The 21520-nt window shown below is 53.6% G+C and overlaps 7 protein-coding genes across 7 annotated transcripts; 4 read left to right on the top strand and 3 right to left on the bottom strand.

Moving 5' to 3' along the window:
* Positions 1-943: 943 nt before the first annotated feature.
* On the bottom strand, positions 944-2646 carry NUU61_006231 (Set1-mediated histone H3-K4 methylation subunit Swd1; the record flags this gene model as incomplete). The annotated part of the gene is made up of 5 exons (XM_056656759.1): positions 944-2027; positions 2102-2242; positions 2305-2393; positions 2465-2526; positions 2577-2646. The coding sequence occupies 5 exons, from the start codon at positions 2644-2646 to the stop codon at positions 944-946; spliced, it is 1446 nt and encodes a 481-aa protein (XP_056509559.1).
* Positions 2647-3408: 762 nt separating this feature from the next.
* NUU61_006230 (DNA-directed RNA polymerase II subunit RPB1) lies at positions 3409-8858 on the top strand (the record flags this gene model as incomplete). The annotated part of the gene is made up of 5 exons (XM_056656758.1): positions 3409-3537; positions 3610-3766; positions 3827-3897; positions 3961-8786; positions 8843-8858. 5 exons carry the CDS (start codon positions 3409-3411, stop codon positions 8856-8858), a joined length of 5199 nt encoding a protein of 1732 aa, XP_056509558.1.
* A 1225-nt stretch (positions 8859-10083) lies between these two features.
* NUU61_006229 (ubiquitin ligase complex subunit HRD3) lies at positions 10084-13292 on the top strand (the record flags this gene model as incomplete). The annotated part of the gene is made up of 3 exons (XM_056656757.1): positions 10084-12316; positions 12502-13073; positions 13203-13292. 3 exons carry the CDS (start codon positions 10084-10086, stop codon positions 13290-13292), a joined length of 2895 nt encoding a protein of 964 aa, XP_056509557.1.
* A 310-nt stretch (positions 13293-13602) lies between these two features.
* NUU61_006228 (Zn(II)2Cys6 transcription factor) lies at positions 13603-15708 on the top strand (the record flags this gene model as incomplete). The annotated part of the gene is made up of 4 exons (XM_056656756.1): positions 13603-14706; positions 14780-15124; positions 15262-15618; positions 15661-15708. The coding sequence occupies 4 exons, from the start codon at positions 13603-13605 to the stop codon at positions 15706-15708; spliced, it is 1854 nt and encodes a 617-aa protein (XP_056509556.1).
* Positions 15709-16317: 609 nt separating this feature from the next.
* On the bottom strand, positions 16318-17112 carry NUU61_006227 (uncharacterized protein; the record flags this gene model as incomplete). Its single annotated transcript, XM_056656755.1, has 1 exon — positions 16318-17112. The coding sequence occupies one exon, from the start codon at positions 17110-17112 to the stop codon at positions 16318-16320; it is 795 nt and encodes a 264-aa protein (XP_056509555.1).
* Positions 17113-17306: 194 nt separating this feature from the next.
* On the bottom strand, positions 17307-19349 carry NUU61_006226 (amidase family protein; the record flags this gene model as incomplete). The annotated part of the gene is made up of 1 exon (XM_056656754.1): positions 17307-19349. One exon carries the CDS (start codon positions 19347-19349, stop codon positions 17307-17309), a length of 2043 nt encoding a protein of 680 aa, XP_056509554.1.
* Positions 19350-19820: 471 nt separating this feature from the next.
* NUU61_006225 (putative MFS allantoate transporter) lies at positions 19821-21496 on the top strand (the record flags this gene model as incomplete). The annotated part of the gene is made up of 3 exons (XM_056656753.1): positions 19821-20000; positions 20058-20088; positions 20160-21496. 3 exons carry the CDS (start codon positions 19821-19823, stop codon positions 21494-21496), a joined length of 1548 nt encoding a protein of 515 aa, XP_056509553.1.
* Between the last annotated feature and the right edge of the window lie 24 nt (positions 21497-21520).

Raw genomic sequence — 21520 nt, 5'->3', positions numbered from 1 at the left:
GGGCCTGGTCCAGTCCAGATCTCCGGAATGGACAGGAGCAAAGAATCGAGGGTGAATGTGAATTGTCGACTGCGGCACGATGTTCCTGCATGTTGCTATACTCTACTCCCGTACTCACGGGCTCAAGAGTTTGCATTGGCGGAAGGATTACGACTTGCCCTTTTCTTTGGTTATATTGTTTTGATTGTCGCATTGCCTTATTTTAGCATCATTGGGGCGTTCTCAGGGCTGTTCATGTTCCGGCTTGTGGTATATACCCCAGGTTTTCTTTCTCTCTTCCTTTTCTCTCGTCTCTTGACGGTGGTCTTGTTTCTCTTACCCCAGGAAACCCACCAAAACAGTCCTCTACTGAAAACCTTTTTCTCTTCTTGCCTTTCTCATTTTCTCTCTTCTCTTCTCTTCTCTTCTCTTCTCGCCTCCTCCTATTCTGGCCGTGCCGATGTGGCCTGTGGGTAATCCCAGCCGGAAATTCCCATAATCTCCCATTTTATGCCGAAGACATCCTACTGTACTTATAATGGCGCTTTTGTACAATTCGCTTGGGGTGCCTCCCTCCAGAGTCTCGTACCGTGTCTTGCGTCGATTCATCCTGGTATTGCCGTAGGCCTGTGCATAAAATGTCTGTCTAGATAGTAGATGGAGAACTGAGTAGGCTGGGGGACGATTGCCTTGCAACTTTTGTAGGTAGTTCCGATTGCTGGCTACCTCTATGGTCCACCTCAATACACCCGAAGAAGAAGCCGACTTTTGTACCTTTTCGTAGGCCAATATACCAGAAGGATGCCAACCGCAAACGCCGTTTCGATCTCCAGGAAAACGCCACCACCTCCATGCAAGATATGTTTTTGGTACAGCCCGAGCTACCCGAGACAAGGGAAATTTTTTAGAACCACATAGATATGCCACACACTAAGGCTTTTTTTTTTTTTTTTTTTTCTTCTGTTTATCGACGGCGAGTCCTTCCCGAACCACGGGAGACGCCATTCGCAGCAGAGCGGGTGTCTTTCTCAGTATCGCCGTTGACAGCATCACGACCACCGCCGGGAGTGCGGCGGCGCATGGTACCGGGGCCAACAGTGACGATATCCTCGCCGCTTTCGCTGTCAGAGATATCCAACAGAACAGGCACGCCGAAGCCATCGGCGACGTCGGGGTCCGTCGCGCTTTTAAGCGTGTCGTGGGTCACGGCGTCGGGCTCCTCGTCCTCTTGGTCGAGACGGCGCTGATGGACCTGCTCAGCGGGGTGGACGTCGAACTCGTCCTCGCGCTCCATGTACTCGACATTCTCTTCGACCTCGCCGAAATCCGGGGCCAGCGCGGACCACTTCTGTGGGCTGACGATCGACCACGTGTACACGCACCCGGACTCCAGGCCGCAGGCTACGACCATCGGCCGCGACGGGTGCCACTCGACCACGCCGAGCTCTTCGCGTGGGCCTTCGAGGATCTTGACTAAGGATCCGTGGCTGCGTTCCCAGACGTAGATGTCGGGGTTCATAAAGGTCGTGGCGGTGACGAACTCGCCTGTCGATGAGAAGGTGACGTGGTTCCAGCTGAGGCGGTTGACTACGTCTTGGAACTTATGTTCCACTTGGAGCTTGATGTTTGACGGCTCGAGATCAATTCCGAGCTGAGACAGGTCCGGCATCAGCACCGTTCGGATCACGCGATCTGAACTGTTGACGAGAAGGTCTCGACCATTGCTGGCGAGACGCATGAGAATCACCACTCCGTTGCAGAGCCGCATGGAGTGGATTGTAGTGCAAGTCTCCGTCTCGATGATGTTGATCCATCCCTTGGACGAGCCCGCAATGATATGGTTCCCAAAGGCTGTGAAGATTGTGACGCATGTCGAGTGCTTTGCATCTTGTGCGGCCTGCTTTGCTGCTACCGCCGGATCGACTTCTTCGCCGTTCGTGGGTTGTGGCCGAAGGGGTGCTGAAGGGAGGATGCGCTTGATCGGTTTAGGCGAGGACACGTCCACGAGTACAGGTTGGTCTTCAAACAGAGATGCGACGAATAGTAGACTGGGGCACAGAAAAAGTAAAATCAATTGGTCTTCCATGGCAAGGTTTGGATAAGGAGCAGAGGGAATTCATACTGGTTGAATGGGTGTAGCTCGGCAATGTAGATGGGTGCTTCGAATCGGACAGTGCGCACACGTGAGCCATCCTCGAGGTCCCATAGGATGCACTTCCAGTCTTGTGAGGAGGTGAGGAGATATCGTCCATCCCTTGACCAGCTAAGGACGAGTCAGCATCGAGTCAGCGCCATTGCCTGAATCCCCCCGCCATCAAGGCATACCTGAGAGACTGAATCTGGCGGGTGTGACCCTGCAGTTTGCGCGCTACCCCGTTTGTTTCAATGTCAAATATGACCACTGTGCCATCCACCTAAGATGCCCAAAGAATCAGTTCTCCAAACTGCAAAGTGCCTATCACAGGCTGGGCATAGGTATACGCACTCGTCCGGATGCTAGGTAATCTCCCGAGTGATTGAATCGCAGACATGTTGCATGGCCACTACCTAGTCTCATTAGCACAGGCCTAGAGCATTGTGAGAGAGGCATCACATACTCAGCTTTTCTGTCAGGGTATCTGGGTACTCCTGCGCCAGAATGAAAGGATCAACGAGCGAGAGGTTCATTGCGACTAAGCAATGCAGCCAGGTTGACTCTCACAGAATGATCCCCAGCCTGAAAAAAGGCCAGCAGGATCGCTGACACCCAAGCATCCAGTACAATTTCAGACCCAGTGGATTTGACAATCAGACAAGGCACGATGGAGGTGGGATCTAATTCCTGTCGGGACAATGTTTGGAAGAGGATTCGAAGGCGGTCAAGCTGGGTCTTTACAATGCACAAGATTAATGCCTCAGGAACTCCCAGCCATCGTCTTGACCGCCCTCGGTGGCCAACTGCCGCGACAGACCGCCAGGGCGGTGAGTGTGCTATAGACAGGTCTCCCAGGGAGCGGAAAACTCGAGCCCAACACCGGGTGAGGCAACCTCCAACTGTCTCCCTTTCAACCTCCCGACACGCCATCCCCCATCCCCTCCCCATCCAAGAATATCGCGTCCCGCATCGCGATATCTCTACAGGAGACTTCAGATACGCCAAGATCCACTGCTTTCTCCTTTTTTCTCTCTTTTCCAGGGCTTCGTGACGTCCGGGGACGGCGCCCTCGTGGCAAGGGCTGCCAGAGGCCTCAGCCGGCCAGCTGCTTCCACACCACCCTCGTTTCATCGTCGCTTGGTTGGAATTTGACTTTTTGACAACCGAAAAGTCCTTCCCTTCACTTTCTGCATCTTTGCGATTCCAGATCCCTCGTTTGTTGCGGGTCCTCGTCAGTCCGACCTAACCCGGCCAACCCACACCTTTGACGTGTTTTCGCGACGACGACTGCCACCATGTCGAACGTTTTCTTCCCTTACTCCAAGGCGCCTTTGCGCACCATCAAGGAGATCCAGTTCGGCCTTTTCGCGCCCGAGGAAATTAAGCGCATGAGTGTGGTCCATGTGGAATATCCTGAGACACTGGTATGCGCCTCTTCTCATACTTTTTGCGGGCGCAAGGGCCTTTTGAGATGCTAACTTGAACCGCAACACCAGGACGAACAACGTCAGCGCCCCCGGACCAAGGGTATCAACGACCCACGCCTCGGAACAATCGACCGTCAGTACAACTGTGAGACTTGTGAGGAGGGACCGAAGGAATGCCCCGGACACTTCGGCCACATTGAACTCGCGTCTCCGGTCTATCACATTGGTATGCTAGAATTTCTCTCATTTGTTTGATGATATGCAGATGCTGACTTCTTCTTTCTAGGTTTCTTGACTAAGATCAAGAAGCTGTTGGAGACTGTGTGCCACAACTGTGGAAAGATCAAGGCCAACACGGTTAGTCATCCCTATTGGGATGGCAAATCTTGACTGGCACGTTTTTGCTGACACACAAACCAGGCCGATTCCAAGTTTCTCGAAGCTCTTCGCATGCGAGACCCGAAGCGGCGCTTTGACCACATCTGGAGACTCTCCAAAGACGTGCTGGTCTGTGAAGCCGACCCCCCTGCGGATGACGAAGAATATGCCAAGGAGTCTCAGAAAGGACCCTCTCATGGTGGATGCGGAAACGCCCAGCCCACGGTTCGAAAGGAAGGCATAACTCTAGTTGGGACGTGGAAGCCCAGCAAGAGCATGATGGAAGATGAGATGGCACAGCCGGAGAAAAAGGTTATCACGCCTGCAATGGCTCTGAACATCTTCCGCAACATCTCCCATGAAGATGTCCGCATTATGGGTTTGAGCAACGACTACGCCCGTCCTGAATGGATGGTGCTTACGGTTTTGCCCGTCCCACCCCCCACCGTTCGACCCAGTGTCATGATGGGAGCCACTAGTGGGGCCCGCGGTGAGGATGACCTGACTTACAAGTTGGCGGAAATCGTGCGCGCAAACCAGAACGTCCAACGCTGTGAGCAAGAGGGTGCCCCGGAACACGTCATCCGCGAGTTCGAGTCTCTGCTGCAGTACCACATCGCCACTTACATGGACAACGATATTGCTGGTCAGCCCAAGGCTATGCAAAAGGGAAACAGACCCGTTAAGGCTTTGCGCAGCCGTCTTAAGGGCAAGGAAGGTCGTTTGCGTCAAAACTTGATGGGCAAGCGTGTCGACTTTTCCGCCCGTACCGTCATCACGGGTGACCCGAACCTTTCGCTTGATGAGGTTGGTGTGCCGGTCTCCACCGCCAAGGTCTTGACCTATCCAGAGGTGGTTACTCCGTACAACATCGAGCATCTTCAGTGGTTGGTTTCAAATGGTCCCAGCATGCACCCTGGTGCCAGGTACATCGTTCGTGACAATGGTGAGCGTATTGACCTTCGTCATGCAAAGCGTGCTGGCACTCAGCAGCTACTGTACGGATGGAAGGTGGAGCGCCACATCGACGATGGCGATGTCATTCTGTTTAACCGGCAGCCTTCGCTTCACAAGGAATCTATGATGGGTCACCATGTCCGTGTCATGCCCTTCTCGACCTTCCGGTTGAATTTGTCTGTCACGACTCCTTACAACGCTGATTTCGATGGTGACGAGATGAACTTGCACGTCCCACAGAGTGAAGAGGCTCGGGCTGAACTGTCGGAGCTTGCTCTTGTGCCCAAGAACATCGTCTCTCCTCAGCGCAACGGTCCCCTCATGGGTATTGTGCAGGATACTCTCTGTGGTATCTACAAGATCTGCCGCCGGGATGTTTTCCTTTCCAAGGACCAGGTCATGAACCTCATGCTTTGGGTCCCGGGCTGGGATGGTGTCATTCCACCCCCGGCTATCATGAAGCCCCGTCCACGGTGGACTGGAAAGCAAATGATCAGCATGGCCTTCCCCTCTGGTCTCAATCTTTTGCGTGTTGACAAGGACAGCTCGCCACTCTCTGAGAAGTTCAGCCCCCTCACGGACGGCGGCCTTCTCATTCACGGTGGTCAGCTCATGTACGGCATGCTCTCCAAGAAGACTGTTGGTGCCAGTGGTGGGGGTGTCATTCACACTATCTTCAATGAGTATGGCCCGGACACCGCCGTCAAGTTCTTCAACGGCGCCCAGACCATTGTCAACCACTGGTTGTTGCACAACGGTTTTAGTATCGGTATTGGTGACACGATTCCCGATTATAACACTATCCAGAAGATTGAAGAGGCTGTTCGGGAGCGGAAGAAGGAGGTTGAGTCGATCACCGTCAGCGCCACTGACAGCACCTTGGAGCCGTTGCCTGGTATGAACGTGCGTGAGACTTTCGAGAGCAAGGTCTCCCGGGCTCTCAACAACGCCCGTGATGAAGCCGGTGCCGCGACCGAGAAGAGTTTGAAGGACATCAACAATGCCATTCAAATGGCGCGCTCCGGTTCCAAGGGCTCTACTATCAACATTTCTCAAATGACCGCAGTCGTGGGCCAGCAGTCGGTGGAAGGCAAGCGTATTCCGTTTGGCTTCAAGTATCGAACTTTGCCGCACTTCACCAAAGATGACTATTCTCCCGAGTCGCGTGGATTCGTCGAGAACTCTTACCTTCGTGGCTTGACCCCGACCGAGTTCTTCTTCCACGCCATGGCTGGTCGAGAAGGTTTGATCGATACCGCCGTGAAGACAGCCGAAACTGGTTACATTCAGCGTAAGCTTGTAAAGGCTCTCGAAGAAGTCATGGTCAAGTATGATGGCACTGTCCGCAATTCCCTGGGCGACATTATCCAGTTCATTTACGGAGAGGATGGTCTGGATGGCGCACACATCGAGAACCAGCGGGTCGACATCATTCGATGCTCCGATGACAAGTTCAGGGATCGCTTCCGTGTCGACGTTATGGACCCCGAGCGAACTCTCGGCCCCGAGGTCTTGGAACAGGCCAACGAAATTGCGGGTGACATGGAGGTCCAGCGATACTTCGACGAGGAATGGGAGGCGCTCCTCAAGGACCGTGCTTTCCTCCGAACCGTGGCCAAGGAAGACGAAGAGATGATGCAGCTGCCCATTAACGTGCAGCGAATCCTGGAAATGGCACGCACGACCTTCCGCATTCGCGAGGGTACCATCAGTGACCTGCACCCTGCCGAGGTCATTCCTCAAGTTCAGGCACTTTTGGACCGTCTGTTGGTTGTTCGTGGTAACGATGTCATCTCGCAAGAGGCCCAAGAGAATGCAACTCTGCTGTTCAAGGCTCAGCTACGCAGTCGCCTTGCCTTCCGTCGCCTTGTCACGGATTACTCGCTCAACAAACTTGCTTTCCAAAATGTTATTGGTGCTATCGAGAGCCGATTCGCTCATGCAGCGGCTAATCCTGGAGAAATGGTTGGTGTCCTTGCCGCTCAGTCCATTGGTGAACCCGCCACTCAGATGACGTTGAACACCTTCCACTTTGCTGGTGTGTCTTCTAAGAACGTCACTCTTGGTGTGCCGCGTCTCAAGGAGATTCTCAATGTGGCCACCAACATCAAAACGCCCTCTATGACTGTGTACCAGGAGGCCCACAAGTCGGGAGACAAGGAGGGTGCGAAACAGTTGCGAAGCGTTGTTGAGCATACCAGCTTGCGGTCCGTTACGGAGGCGACTGAGATCTACTATGACCCTGACATCCAGACCACCGTTATTGAGAATGACCGGGACATGGTTGAATCATACTTCATCATTCCCGAAGACGCTGGCGATGACGTGGCTCACCAGTCCAAGTGGCTGCTTCGTATCGTCCTCAGCCGACCCAAGCTTCTTGACAAGGGTCTGACGGTGCAGGAAGTTGCCAGCAAGATCAAGCAGGCGTACCCTCGGGACATTGCCGTCATCTTCAGTGACAACAACGCCGATGAGCAGGTTATCCGTATTCGCCAGATCCAAGACTACAAGGATGATGAAGACGACGATGTGGAATATGACGTGACGCTGAAGAAGCTTGAACAGCACCTCCTGGACACCCTGACTCTTCGTGGTGTCCCTGGCGTTGAACGTGCATTCATCAACGAGAAGAGCAAGGTTCGTGTTCTCGAGGATGGGACGCTCTTCACGAGCAAGTCCGACCCTCTCTGCAAGGAATGGGTTCTTGAAACCAGTGGTTCTTCTCTTGGTGCGGTGCTCGCCATTCCTGGCGTCGATTCTACGCGCACATACTCCAACCAGTTCATCGAAATTTTCGAAGTCTTTGGTATAGAGGCTGCGCGTACTGCAGTGCTCCGTGAGCTAACCCAGGTGCTTGCCTTTGATGGTTCGTATGTCAACCACCGACACTTGGCCCTCCTGGTCGATGTCATGACCGTGCGCGGCTACCTCACTCCCGTTACTCGCCATGGTATCAACCGTGCCGACAACGGTGCGCTCATGCGTTGCTCGTTCGAAGAAACTGTGGAGATTTTGCTGGAGGCTGCTGCTTTCGGAGAGCTCGACGACTGCCGTGGGGTGTCGGAGAACTTGATCCTTGGCCAGATGGCGCCCGCAGGAACGGGAGAGTTCGACGTCTACCTGGACCAGAGTCTGCTGAACACGGTCGTGTCGAACAACGCCCGCTTCGGACTCATGGGTGCTGTTGGTGCCAAGGATGCCATCATTCCGGACGGTGCTGCCACTCAATATGACACCGGTTCGCCCATGGCGAGTACCCCTTACATGGCCGATGGCGACCCAGATGCAAGCTTCTCTCCCATCCGTCAGGTTGGTGCCGATACTTCTGGAGCCATCACCGATTACCAGCCTTTGCTCGGTGGATACAGCCCGGCGGCTCGCAGTCCTGGCTACTCTCCCAGCAGCCCTTTCAATGCCAGCCCTACGTCGCCTGTCTACTCGCCTTCGTCGAGTTACTCTCCCACGTCTCCTGGCATTGGCATGACAAGCCCCCGCTTCGTCACCTCGCCTGGCTTCTCGCCTGCTAGCCCATCGTTTGCTCCTACCTCTCCGGCTTACTCGCCGACGTCGCCTGCCTATGGCCAAGCGTCTCCGACGTCCCCGTCGTACTCGCCCACTTCACCTGGGTTCTCGCCGACGTCGCCCAACTACAGCCCCACGTCGCCCAGCTTCAGTCCGGCCTCGCCTGCGTTTAGTCCTACTTCGCCCAGCTACAGCCCCACCAGTCCTGCGATTGGTGGTGCCGGCCGGCACCTGTCTCCTACCTCCCCAACTTCTCCCAAGTACACTCCCACCTCTCCTGGCTGGTCGCCCACGAGCCCTCAGTCTTACTCGCCGACCTCTCCCAACTTCGCTGGCTCCCCGACGTCTCCCGGTTACAGCCCGACCTCGCCGGCTTACAGCCCTACGTAAGTTCTGTGAATTGGCCATTGTGTGCCAGTTTGTTACTGACAACTGCAAATAGGTCGCCTCGCCAGTGAAGTTTGGTCAGCCCCGGCATGCTTGCTTAGGCTCGTGCTGTAACATTGTATTATCACCAAACAAGCGTCCAATTACCCACAAAAGAACACATCTTTCACTTGACATCTCGGAATTGGTTGGTCATCTGTTTTTCACGATCTGCGGGCTTGCCACCCTTCAATTGTACCTGTTTCATTCGGCAAAGATCGAGCCCTATGCCGGCCCTTTCTCTAGTTTTCCCCTGTTCTTGACATGCGCGACTTGATTTCCAGCCGTCACCGGTTTCGAGATTGTGAACGATTTTTTTTACCCCCTCTTCTTTTTTTTCCGCGGGTGGGAATGGATGTACCCCCACGGGCCGATGAGATCCTGCATTCCTTCCAAATGATGCTTGACACTTGAGCCAAAGCGTTCGAAGGGTTCAGCGAGGTCTTTGATGGACCATGGGGCTGTGCTCCGTGACTGCTTTTTTATTTCTTTTTTTTCTTGCATGGAGAGCGCAATGGGGGTTCTGTATTTGTCTGATTTCCTCCCGTTCTGTACACAGACTCGCTCAAGGGAGCTGAATAAAAAAGGGATTTAATATCATTTGCTGCGTAGTCTAAATCTTGGTAGTTGTCGAATCTCCATGTCCCGGTTGATGTCTATAGAAGTTGGGTTGGTGATTGGCCCTCGGTAAAATGAAGCTCCGTTAAGCCAAGTGGCCCGAACTTGGGGGCAACTACATCACAACCCAAGCTGTCTTTCATTTCTCTCTCATCTTTTGCGCTGCTATCACCGCAGTCGCCATGCACCTGCTCTTGAATTACATCCACATATCAACATTATGAGAACCTTGTTCTCTCAATTCTTGCCGGCCCTGTGTAAGCAGCCTCGTCCCGTTCCGGCGTGAAGCATGCTGACCCCCCTTCCCAGTGCTTTTCCAGGCTGCAGCTGGGTCTAGCCAAGTCCCCGCAGATGAAACCACGCGGACGGCCTTGACTGGAAAGACTGGTCAACGCGAAGTCGTGTTTACGCCGGAGGAAAAAGAGCCTCAACCTCTTAGTCGTCAGCAGACCCAGCCTAGCCGTATAGGATTTGTCTATCGATGATACTGACCATACACTTCTTTGGCTTGCAGAACGAGTTGAACATGCCTGGGACACCCTGCGCTCGGCGAAGACCGCGGTCGTTCGCAATGAAAAGTCAACCGGAGTCCTTGGGCATGCCTGGCACTACAGCCGCGAAGCGTTCCGGATATTGTTTATGAATGGCCCACCCTTAGAAAAGAGCGATCGGAAAATTCGCCCAGATATTGCACGAGCAGTGGAGGAATTGAAGGCCGCGGCAGATGAGGATCAGGACCCGGATGCGATGTTCCTGTTGGCTGAAATGAGCTTCTATGGCAACTTCACATATCCGCGTGACTTCGGCGAGGCTTTTCAGTGGTATAGTGACCTGGCATGGCTGAACGGGAACCACACAGCACAATACATGGTCGGATTCATGTATGCGACAGGGATTGGTGGTGCTGTTGAACCCGACCAAGCAAAGGCGCTGTTGTACCATGAATTCGCGGCGGAGGCGGGAAATACACGGTCGGAAATGACTCTGGCGTATCGCTACCACACGGGTATTGGAACGCCCAAAGACTGTGGTCACGCGATTGTTTACTACAAAAAGGTGGCGGACAAGGCCATCGACTACTATCGGTCTGGTCCCCCTGGGGGCCATGCCATGATCCGAAACTCCTATCGCTGGGCTGATGAGGAGGGTGGTGTCTACGGTGAAGGGGCTAGTGTATCGAGCTCCGGGCACAATGCGCGGGACGCTGCCCACTCCAGCACTGATGCCAGCGTTGAAGATGTCCTGGAGTACCTGGATTTGTTATCGCGGAAGGGTGAATTGAAGGCCACATTTACCCTGGGGAAGATGAACTACGAAGGTGCACGGGGCCTGCCTCGCAATTTCCGACGAGCCATGAAGTATTTTAAAGTGGTCGCTAAGCGATACTGGAACAAAGACGGTGCCATCAACCCCAATCACCCTGCGGGACTCGACAAGCTGGCCGCCAAAGCGGCAGGTCATATTGGCGTCATGTATCTTCGCGGGGAAGGCGTGGAGCAAAGCTACGGCACAGCCTTAACCTGGTTCCGACGGGGCGTGGTGAACGGGGATGCTCTCTGCCAGCATGAAATGGGATTGATGTACCTCCATGGGTATGGGGTGTCTCCGGATGCGTACAAGGCCTCCTCTTATTTCAAGGCGGCATCCGAGCAAGATCTTCCAGCGTCAGAAACACGGCTGGGCGCGCTGTTCTTGGACCAAGGTGATGTGGCCACTGCGGCGCGTTACTTCGATCTAGCGGCTCGCTGGGGGTGGATGGAAGCATACTATTACCTGGCCGAGATGGCGAACTTTGGGGTCGGGCGGCAACAGCACTGTGGTGTGGCCGCAGCGTACTACAAAATGGTTGCCGAGAAGGCAGAGGTCATCCATTCGTCGATTGCCGAGTCTAATGCCGCCTTTGAGGCTGGCGACAAAGAAGGTGCTCTCATCCCGGCCATGATGGCCGCGGAGCAAGGGTACGAGCACGCCCAGGCCAATGTGGCCTATATCCTGGATGAACAGCGCTCGTTGTTATCATTGAATTCGCTTCTTCCCTGGGCCCGGAAGGCCCGCTCTGGTTTGCTCCGCAATGCGGCGCTGGCGTTGATCTACTGGACTCGGTCTGCAAAGCAAGCGAACATCGACTCCCTGGTCAAGATGGGCGACTATTACCTGTCCGGTATCGGCGCAATTCTCGATGCTGACAAGGCTTCTACTTGCTACCACAATGCCGCGGAAGCTCATCATAGCGCTCAGGCGTACTGGAACCTGGGTTGGATGCATGAGAATGGTGTGGCCGTGGCGCAGGACTTTTACATGGCTAAGCGGTACTACGACCTGGCCCTTGAGACAAACACCGAGGCATATCTACCCGTGAAGCTCAGCTTGCTCAAACTTCGAATTCGCGGATACTGGAATCGCATCACCAACGGAAATATCAACCCGATCCGTGAAGAGCAAGGTACGACACTCACTATGAATCTTGTTATGTTTGGCCGTACACTAAAACACAGTACAGAGTCGAAACCCCGCCGCACCTTTCGGGAATGGATCACCGCCTTCATCGAGAATGACGAGGAGGGCTATTACGACGAGATGCATGAGCGCCGGGGTGGAGAAGAGGACGAATTTACTGGGTCGAGAGGCCTGGAGTCGGAGGAACATCGTGACGATGGCTATTACGATGATCTTGAGTTTGATATCGACGAGGGCATGCTGGAGGGCCTCCTTATTGTCGGGCTGGCTGCTACGCTTCTCGTGCTCGTCTACATTCGACAGCAGCAGCAGCAGCGCAACCGACAAAACGAGAACGCCAATGCCGAGGGCAATGGAAACGACCGCGGATTCTTCCCTCGGCCAGGCGACCCTGGCTTTGGGCCGTGGGTCGCTGGTGGAGTCGGGCATTAACGATGTATGTAGATCAAGTGTAGCTTATAAGATAAGCATTTTTCATAACTCACTAGGCCATCTCCATCTCCATCTTTTGTTCGTCGCAATCCTCCCATCTTCACCTTCTCGCCTCATCCATGTTGTTCATGAATTGATACACATCATGACCGACCCACCGCATCCCAGCAAGCGTCGTCGCCTCGACGCAGCCGCGACGCTCTCCAAACCATTCAAGTCCCCGCTGCGCAGGCCCGCAGCCACCAATACCCCATCGACCCCCGACACAACCAAAGCACCACCCAAAGAGCCAGACACGAGCTCGATTCCTTCATCAACCAGCCCAGGGCCTACATCATCCCCCCAACCTGCCTCTCTCTGCCACCCGCGCCCGCAAGCCCGCCAGAACCAGCACCTTCTCGCCGCGATCTCCACTCGCAGACCCCGAGATCCTAGTCCTACAGAAACAGCAACGCGCACTGCAGTCGCGCATTGCTGCACTCCGCTCCGAAGTCGACAACGCCCGTCAGGCCCTCCGCATTGAGTCCTCGACGCGAGATGCCGAGCTCGAGGCGCTGATTATCAAGTGGCGTGTCGTCAGCCAGGACGCGGCTGATGAGGTTTTCGTGGGTGCCCGGGAGCGAGTTGCTCGCATGGGTGGCATGGCGACTTGGCGTGAACGCGCTAAGCATGATACCTTTCAATGGGATGATGAAATGGGAAATCAGGGCAATGCTGGCGAAGAAACGGATTACCCGAAGGTTGGTCCTCCGATGGGGACCAGTGCAGCCCGCCAGACAGAAGAAGAAAAGGAGAATGAGGTAGGTTATTGTTGAAAACCTTTGACGATTTTTCGGAGTACACTTTATGCTTACTTTATGTGGTAGGAGTTTACGATGGAGTTCATGCTCAAGACTCTCAATATCGAACCGGTCACTATCGGGTTCGACACGGCGGCTCAAAAGTGGAGTAGGGACTGACCCCCTCATGGATCTCCAATCTAGCGGCTTGGTGGAGCACCCGTGGAGTGGAGATTGAGGACACGCGGGTGATGCCTCGGGTAACATGTGTGGTGCCTCGGGGGACGAGTATGTTATACTTCGAAGGCTGTATCGTTAGGGAGATTCCGGGAGGTATATGCGCCTCCTACAGTTATTCTCATTGATATCAACTGGAGGGAGTTCACTAGATCTATCCAAGTAACAGATCCACGGGCAAAGCCAATTATTAATAGGACAAGGGGGTCGTCGTATCGCCTTATCGTCTGAATCCCCGCTTCTACACCACCCCATGTCTCGCCCGAAGCACCGCGATATCGCCTGTGCACGCTGTTTTCGTCTGAAGCGCAAATGTGACCACGGCAAGCCGACCTGCGGCGAGTGTCGCCGCAAAGGTGCAGAGTGTCTGCCGGCCAAATCCCGCCGTACTGGCGACACAATCACCATCCCGGTGGAATATCTGAGGCAGTTGGAGGAACGAGTTGCGGAATTAGACCGTCGATCAAGTGTCGTGGCAGCCGATGTCGAAGCATGCGATGCCGGTGTCCAGACAGATTCCACAACAGACTTCGAGCCGAGCCGCTGCAACACTCCCTCGGCGTCTCTATTGATGCCATGGCATCTTCCCGAGACCAAAATATCGGATTGGGGAGGAATGCAAGACACAGAGAATGACGGCGCATTGACATCTCTGTGCGAATCGCCGTCCCAGAGATACCGAGGTCAACGAACCCCAATATCTTGCTCTTCGCCCGTCGACGCATTCTTTTTGGCCGAAGCAGCCATCGACCTGTCAGGTCTAGACGTGGATCCAATATACTCTGCGATTAGCGACGACTCCATCTGGATTACAGAACTCTACACGAACATGTACTTCTCTATCACCCACCGCGAATGGCCCTTTCTAAACGAGCCAGCCTGGAAGTCCTGGCACATGGACGCAATCCTCGGCGGACAGGACGACTGGCGCGTCTTCTTTCTGCGCATGGTGTATGCCATTGGCGCATTGCTGTGCAGCACCATCCAACGAGATCCCGCGCACTGGGTGCGCTCCAGGGAGCTCTACGCCTCGGCGATGCGATACTACCCGCACGTCGTGGGGCAGTCTTCCATGGTCCTCCAAATACAAGCATCATTGCTCATGATTCTCTACGCGTTACATTCCCCGTCCTCTGAAGAAATGTCCACCACCGTCTCGTCGGTGGTCCCGTTTTGTACTGCGGCTATGGCCGAGATCCGGAAACATGCGTCGGCGTGCCGCGACAGCAACACCATGACGGAGTCCGATGAGGTGCTGACCGAGAATATGTTCATTACCTGCTACATGCTCAATGAGATTGTGGTTTCGGGCTGGGACCGGCCGGTCTCACCTGCGTATAAGGCCGTGGACGATGATGTTAGTTATATCCTTCTTATTATCAAACGTACCGACTCGTTTCTTGCACCCGAACTGACATTCCTAAATTTAGATGTGTATCCTAGGAGACGCGATCCAACCACCCATCTGGACAAACCCAGCCCTGAGCCACCTCTTCCGGCTGCGAAGAATCCAAGCGAATATCCGACGATCACGGGAAAACAAGCTTCGTCGCAGGTTCGAATATACTCCGGGCTCAAGCTCTTCGCTCAAATCCGCCCTGGATATCTGGCGTCAAGATATCCCGTTGTACGTCACTGAAAATGCCCCATGCGGCTATCTCCACCCGATCTGGATGACCAAACTGTACAACTACAGCATCTTGATCCTGATGGAGGAGAAGCGGAGTATTCTCGAGCACGACGCCACAGAAGATATCCTCTCGGCAGTTGTGGAGGTCTGTTTCAATTTTCGTCTGTTGCAGGAAGAGGGACATGTTATGTGCTATACGTGGTCTGCTGTGAGATTTTCCTTTTCAAATCATCATTACAAGGGTGTTTCTACCAACTGGATAAAACTAATTGGGGTGTATAGCTCGTCTTCCAGTTTCGTGCTGGCATCATGCTTCTCTATATCGTCTGGGCGACGACACCTGTGGCAAGCAATGAAGAGACCCAGCAACAGCATATAGTTAACCAATCACCCGAAGCCATTGGCATCTGCGCTACCAACCTAGCGGGTTTTGCAGACCGCTGGACTGACGCAATGCCGTATCTGAAGCTGTTTGGATTCTTGCGCCACAAGATCCTGGGCAGTCCCGACCCATCTTCCCTCGACACAAACGACCTGGTATCGCTGGACGAGGCCAAATCATTTCTGGAGCTGCTGAAGAAGAAGTATTTGCATCGGGCGGTGTTGGGCATGATTGAGGATATGATGTTTGGGGGGGTTGTACGGCGGGGGATCTGTGATGTTTTAACTAACATCGGGTAGATAACAACTGAAGCTCCCACACGATCAGTCGAATTTCAAGTAATGTAATTTGACGAGGGAACTATTTCTTTATACTGGAAAATTTCACTTCCAAATATCCATATCTATGCCCTGGAGACCGAAGGACGTCAAAAAAACAGAACTACACGTCAAATTGATAAAGAACAAAATCCAAAAATTGAAATCAGAGCCTACCAGCACACTGATGAACTTGAATGAAGCGCAACTGAAGAACCCGCCTTGAGATACCAGGAGTACTTGAGTACTGCAGAAAAGACTAAAATCACAGGAGTCGGCGCCCTTGAAGCACATCACTTGCCACCGATTGAACCTTCTCAAATCGGATAAAGGCACACGACTCACTTTCTAAGTGATTGAACAATCCAGCAAGTGTCGAAAACTGTTTCCCACACACGCTTTGTGCATTTGGACAGCGATATATTGACTGCTTGTGGATGGGTGACTGAAGATGCTGATTGAGTGACTGCTTGGCCTTGAAATTTCGGTGGCACAAATAACACTCCCAGCTTTGACCATTGAATGCAAATTTCGAGGCAAAATATTGCTTGCTGTCATCCGAAGGCCCCTTGATCTGCTTAGTGGTGATGGCGCCATTGGGATCTAGCTCTTGTACCATGCGGTGGATTGTGTCCCGATTTAGCTTTGGGGCACGAGGGCAAGAGGCAGTTTCAAGGTGATGGCAGAGGCCACTGGCGATTGTATATGGGGTCTTACAGAAAGGACAGGGGACAGTCGATCCTTGGTGAACCTTGGAGTTGAGGTGCTGGAGCCCAGAATTGTCAACACGTTAATTTCTTTTAAAACATTTACAACAGTATTGACTCTTACCATTTTCAGGCTATTCTCATCCTGGAATTGCCTACCACACTTCGGGCAGGTGGTCTTGGTGGTTTGGATCGACTTGGGGGTCTTGACGGTCTTTGGGGGACTTTGCAGCTTGTTTTGATCCACAACAGCCAGCTTACGGCTTTGTGCAGGGATCTCAAAGTGCACGCCACCAACTCTCGCTGCCCGATGACCAGCAGCAGTCATGTGTTGGTTGGCTACCTCCTGGGAGCGGAACATCTTGTTGCAGCTGTCACATCCGAAGCGTGGTGCCCAGTGACCGGCAATATCCATATGCCGGTTGGCCGACGACTGGGTGAAAAATTTGATCTGGCATGTCTCACAGCCAATTCTTGGATGCCAGTGGCCGGAGACGTTCATGTGGTGGTCTGCGGCTTCCATGGAGAGGAATGCCCTGGGACAGGTTTCGCATTCGAAACGCTGAGCCCAATGGTCAGCCTCATTCATATGTTCATGACAGTCCAGCTGAGTCTCAAATAGCAGGCTGCACGTCTCGCATTGAGGCCAATGACCACATTCATCCATGTGTTCTCCCCAGTCATCTTCGCACTCGAAGGTTTCGGCACACATCTCACACCAGAGCATATTGGGCAATGATGGATTGATATTGCGTGAAGATTGATAGGTGCTTCTTTGTTTGAGAGGCCCCAGGAGGGAAAAAAGAGGTGAAAGAACTGAGAGTTGGCAGGTGTACAGGGAAGGCGAGAGGGAGATATCCGCTTAACAAGGTGATTTCTACTGGACCGGACTCTACATAACTCTGCGACTCTCATTTTCTATCACAAAAGAATCAGCTTTCCCGCCGATCCAACGTCAGTGTGAGCTATCACAACTACAATCGTTTGTGTTAGAGCAGGACTACTCCACTCCTCCCACTTGTTGTCTCGCTCGGAAATAGGGTATGTCGTGAGGAGAAACCACCGCCCATCCTCCATCACCACATCGACTGGTTGGCCATTGACATAACATGACATACTATTCAGCTTTGCATTTCCCAAGCTCATAGTCCCACAAGCCTGGACAAGTACCTCAGAGGCGTGGAGCTTTTTGACCTGTGTCTCTACCACTAGCTCTGGCGGGTTCTGAGACGGCCGTGGACAAGGGTTGTGCTTGACTTGGACGTGATCCGAATCAAGGGCGGCAGCCAGTGGGGATGGCATCCTGTACTTTGTCGCTGTTTCAAATGCGAACCCATATCGCAGAAGACTGTTGTCATCATAGGCCTTCCCAGCAAAGGTCAGATTCACTGGCATTCTGGTGTCTTCCATGATACCCATGGGTACCGAGACTGTCGGGACACCAAGGTGGCGGATAGGCCTATTTCCGTTGGAGTACTTGACTCCGTTGCTCCAGGCAAAACGTGAAGCTTGTTCGTCCACATCCGCGTTGGCAGCCCCTACATCTCCGTTTGCTGGGAAGGCCACAGCATCCAGTCCGAGCCGGTCCATCCATTGCTCGAGGGTCTCCCTGCGAGCATCCTCCAAAGCCTGAATCCCTTGCTTGATGCCCGGAATACCCGAAAAGGATGTGGCTTTGCGTCGGGGATACTGCACCATTTCATCCCACCGTAGCTGGTTTGCTGCTTCGGGTGTGCCACTTAGGGACCCGGGAGCGAGTGGAAAGATTGTGGCAGGGTCAACACAAGTCAGAGACTCGAGGCCCGCCTGGCCGTTTGCGATCAGGAAGTCATCCCACGCATGTGCGACCAGCTCGCACCGCTCCATGGCTGTCCAGCCATCTGGGAGGCCGGCAATGGTCACAAGCTGGCCTGTCTCGGCATTCAATTCATAAGTGGTAACAAGCGGAAAGTCTGTCTCAACAACTTCGGCCCCGCAAGTCTCCAAAGCGCGCCGGGCCTCCTGCCAGAGCTTGATTATGGAGGATCGGGTATGCACTCGGCTGGCTGCCGAGAGAGAAGACGCATCACCTCCGATGTACATTGACGGCACGCCGATACGTTTCCCTCGCAGAGACAACCTGTCTTGCAGTTCTGAAAAGGATTGTGGTCGGATCGTGTCCACCGACGGGAGAGAAATCAGCGTTTGTTCATTGTAGAAGTCTCCCGAGGGAGTTGGATCTGAGACAGCCAGAACATCCAACACCTGGTAGAGGTCTGTCATGGTTTTGGTATGAGGCACCAAAACATCGCATGTTGGATAGAGAGGCCAGACTCCACGGAGAGGAAGCAGGCCCTTGGAGGGCGTGTAGGCGACGATGGCATTGTTTGAAGCAGGCGAGCGACCAGACGACACAGTCTCCGTACCAAGGGAGAATGCACACAGATTCGCAGCAGTCGCAACAGCCGATCCATTCGATGAGCCAGAGGCATATGCTGCGGCCAGATAGGCGTTGTTGTATGGGCTCTCGGCGCGTCCATAGATACCTCGCTGCATTCCACCGTATGCCATCGCAGGCATGTTCGTCCGGCCAAGCAGCACCGCGCCGGCATTCCGGAGAATCTTGACGCAGGCCGCATCTTCGTTTGCCATGAGCGACTGGAATGCGGGTGATCCACTGGCAACGGTCATACCCTTGACTTTAATGTTGTCTTTGACCAAATACGGGATACCTTCCAACGGCCGAAGGGGTCTACCTGCAGCGCGCCAAGCATCAGAAGCGGCTGCTTCATCAAAGACACAGGGATTGAGTATTGGGATTGCGCTGAGCTTCAATCCATTGGCATCATAGACACTGATCCGTCGGAGGTAGCGTGCGACCAAGTCCACGCTGGTCAACCACCCTGAAGAGAGTGCGGCTTGAAGATCCGAAATGCTCGCATCGAGGAGAGTGAAATCCTGGCTTTGTTCTCCCGGTTGAGCCATATTGTCCTATGTGAGTTGTCAGTACTCCACCTGGGATTCTCACAGATCGCCACACTTACACTGGGTTAGGGTTCTGGGGAGAAGCTGAGGACAAGATACAGATGAAGCCTAACAGCCAAGCCTTGGATCTTCTAAGACAGCTTTATAATGATCTTTCCCCTCGACACGGCTATACCTTCAAGGTCGAAGATGGAGATAGCGGATAGTAGTCCGCAGAGTTGCTTGGCGGGTTGTTTCCCCCCACATGCGATCTGCGGACAACAGTCCGCTGCCATAAGCCTATCGTTGGGCCTTGATAACTGCGAGATATGACGAAGCTTATCTACTTGGCTGCGATAACATGACGGCTCCCTTGACTTAAGCCCAAATTGATATATAACCCCCGTGTCCAGGATGGAGCGGAGAAAATGCTGAAGATTGTTCAACTACCGCTGATCAAGTCGAGTGGGCCTCGATTCCTTGCCCCGCCTTATGGATTCAAAAGACGCAAAGGTGGGCCATCCACCCGCAGTGGAGAAGGATGTTGTCCTCGGGGAGACTCGCGATATCGGAGCGGATCTCTATGTCGAAGCCGAACAGTTATCCACTGAGGAACTGGCGAGCGAGGGCGCCAAGGTACTTCGGATATTGGATTGGAGAATCTTGCCAATTGTGAGTAAATGCTCTAATCTAAGTGATCATCTTCTGACAAACAATCTATGCCGGTAGCTCTATGTGACCTATGTGATTCAATATCTTGGTACGGCAGGCCGAACAAGAATCCTCGATATGATCTTTTGCTTTGGAACTGACATGCGCGCACTTTTACAGACAAGCTGTCGCTCAACTATGCTTCTGCTTACTCGCTGATCCCTGATCTCGGGCTCGAGGGCCAGCGATACTCTTGGGTAGCGGCCATCTTTAATTTTGGTTACCTCTTTTGGGCCCTCCCAGCCAATCTCTTGATCCAGCGTCTGCCTGTAGCCAAGTACATGGGCGGAATGCTTCTGATATGGAGCGTGATTGTCATTGCTCATATTGGAGCTAAGAACTATGCTGGGATTTTGGTGCTCAGGTTCCTGCTTGGCATGGCAGAGGCCGGGGTTAGTCCATGCATGATGACCATCACATCCATGTTCTACAAGCGATCCGAGCAGCCGCTGCGCATGGCCATCTGGCTCAGTGCCAACGGCATGGCGACGATGATTGGCGCACTCTTAGGTTTTGGTCTGGGGCACTCCCACAACACCGTTCTCCACAGCTGGCAGCTCATTTTCCTAACGATTGGACTACTCAACTTCGTTACTGGGAATGTATTCCTGGCGGTGATGCCAGACTCGCCAAGTTCCGCGCGGTTTCTATCCCACCGACAGCGAGTGGTCGCTGTGCAGCGTGTTGCAGAGAATATGATCGGAGTGAAAACCCGCGAGATAAAACCACGACAAGCATTGGAAAACCTCCATGATGTCAAGGTTCTCAGTTGTGCAGGCATTGGCATTGCCTGCGGAGTGATCAACGGCGGCGTCTCCAACTTTGCGTCCTCACTAATCAAAGGATACGGATTCAACGGGCTATATGCAACCCTCCTGCAGCTGCCCACAGGTGCTTTCGAGGCCGCCGTAGTCCCTATTTGCGGCCTTGTCGCCACATATGTCCCGAACTCCCGCTGTCTGGTCCTCGCCATCGTGAGTCTTATCCCATTCGGTGGCCTTCTCGGCATCCGCTTCACGAGCCTCGACCACCGCTGGACATTAGTGGGATGTACCTGGCTGCAGTATATAATTGGGGCACCCGTCATAATCTCCTGGAATCTACTGGCCACCAATATTGGGGGTCACACCAAACGGGCAGTCGCCAACGGTTTGTGGTTTTCTCTCTACGCGGCCGGGAACGTCGCCGGTGCGAATATATTCTTTGCGCGCGAGGCGCCACGATATTATTCCGCGCTGGCGGGGCTGCTGGCTTGCTATGCCGGTATTATTGTCCTCTCTCTGTCCGCTTATGCCGCGATGTGGTGGGAGAATGCGCGCAGGGATGCTGTGGCGGGTGTTGCAACAGTCGATGGATCGCCCCAGCTTGCGCGTGATGAGATTGCTTCTCGGGCTATTTTGGATGGGTTTAATGATCTGACGGATATGGAGTCGAAGCATTTCAGATATGCGCTTTGATGCCAATGGTCAGTCTATTCCATA

The sequence above is a fragment of the Penicillium alfredii genome, assembly GCF_028826965.1.
Source record: "Penicillium alfredii strain IBT 34128 chromosome Unknown utg000009l_segment0_segment0, whole genome shotgun sequence".
Lineage (NCBI taxonomy): Eukaryota > Fungi > Ascomycota > Eurotiomycetes > Eurotiales > Aspergillaceae > Penicillium > Penicillium alfredii.
This window is presented reverse-complemented; position numbering and strand designations above follow the sequence as displayed.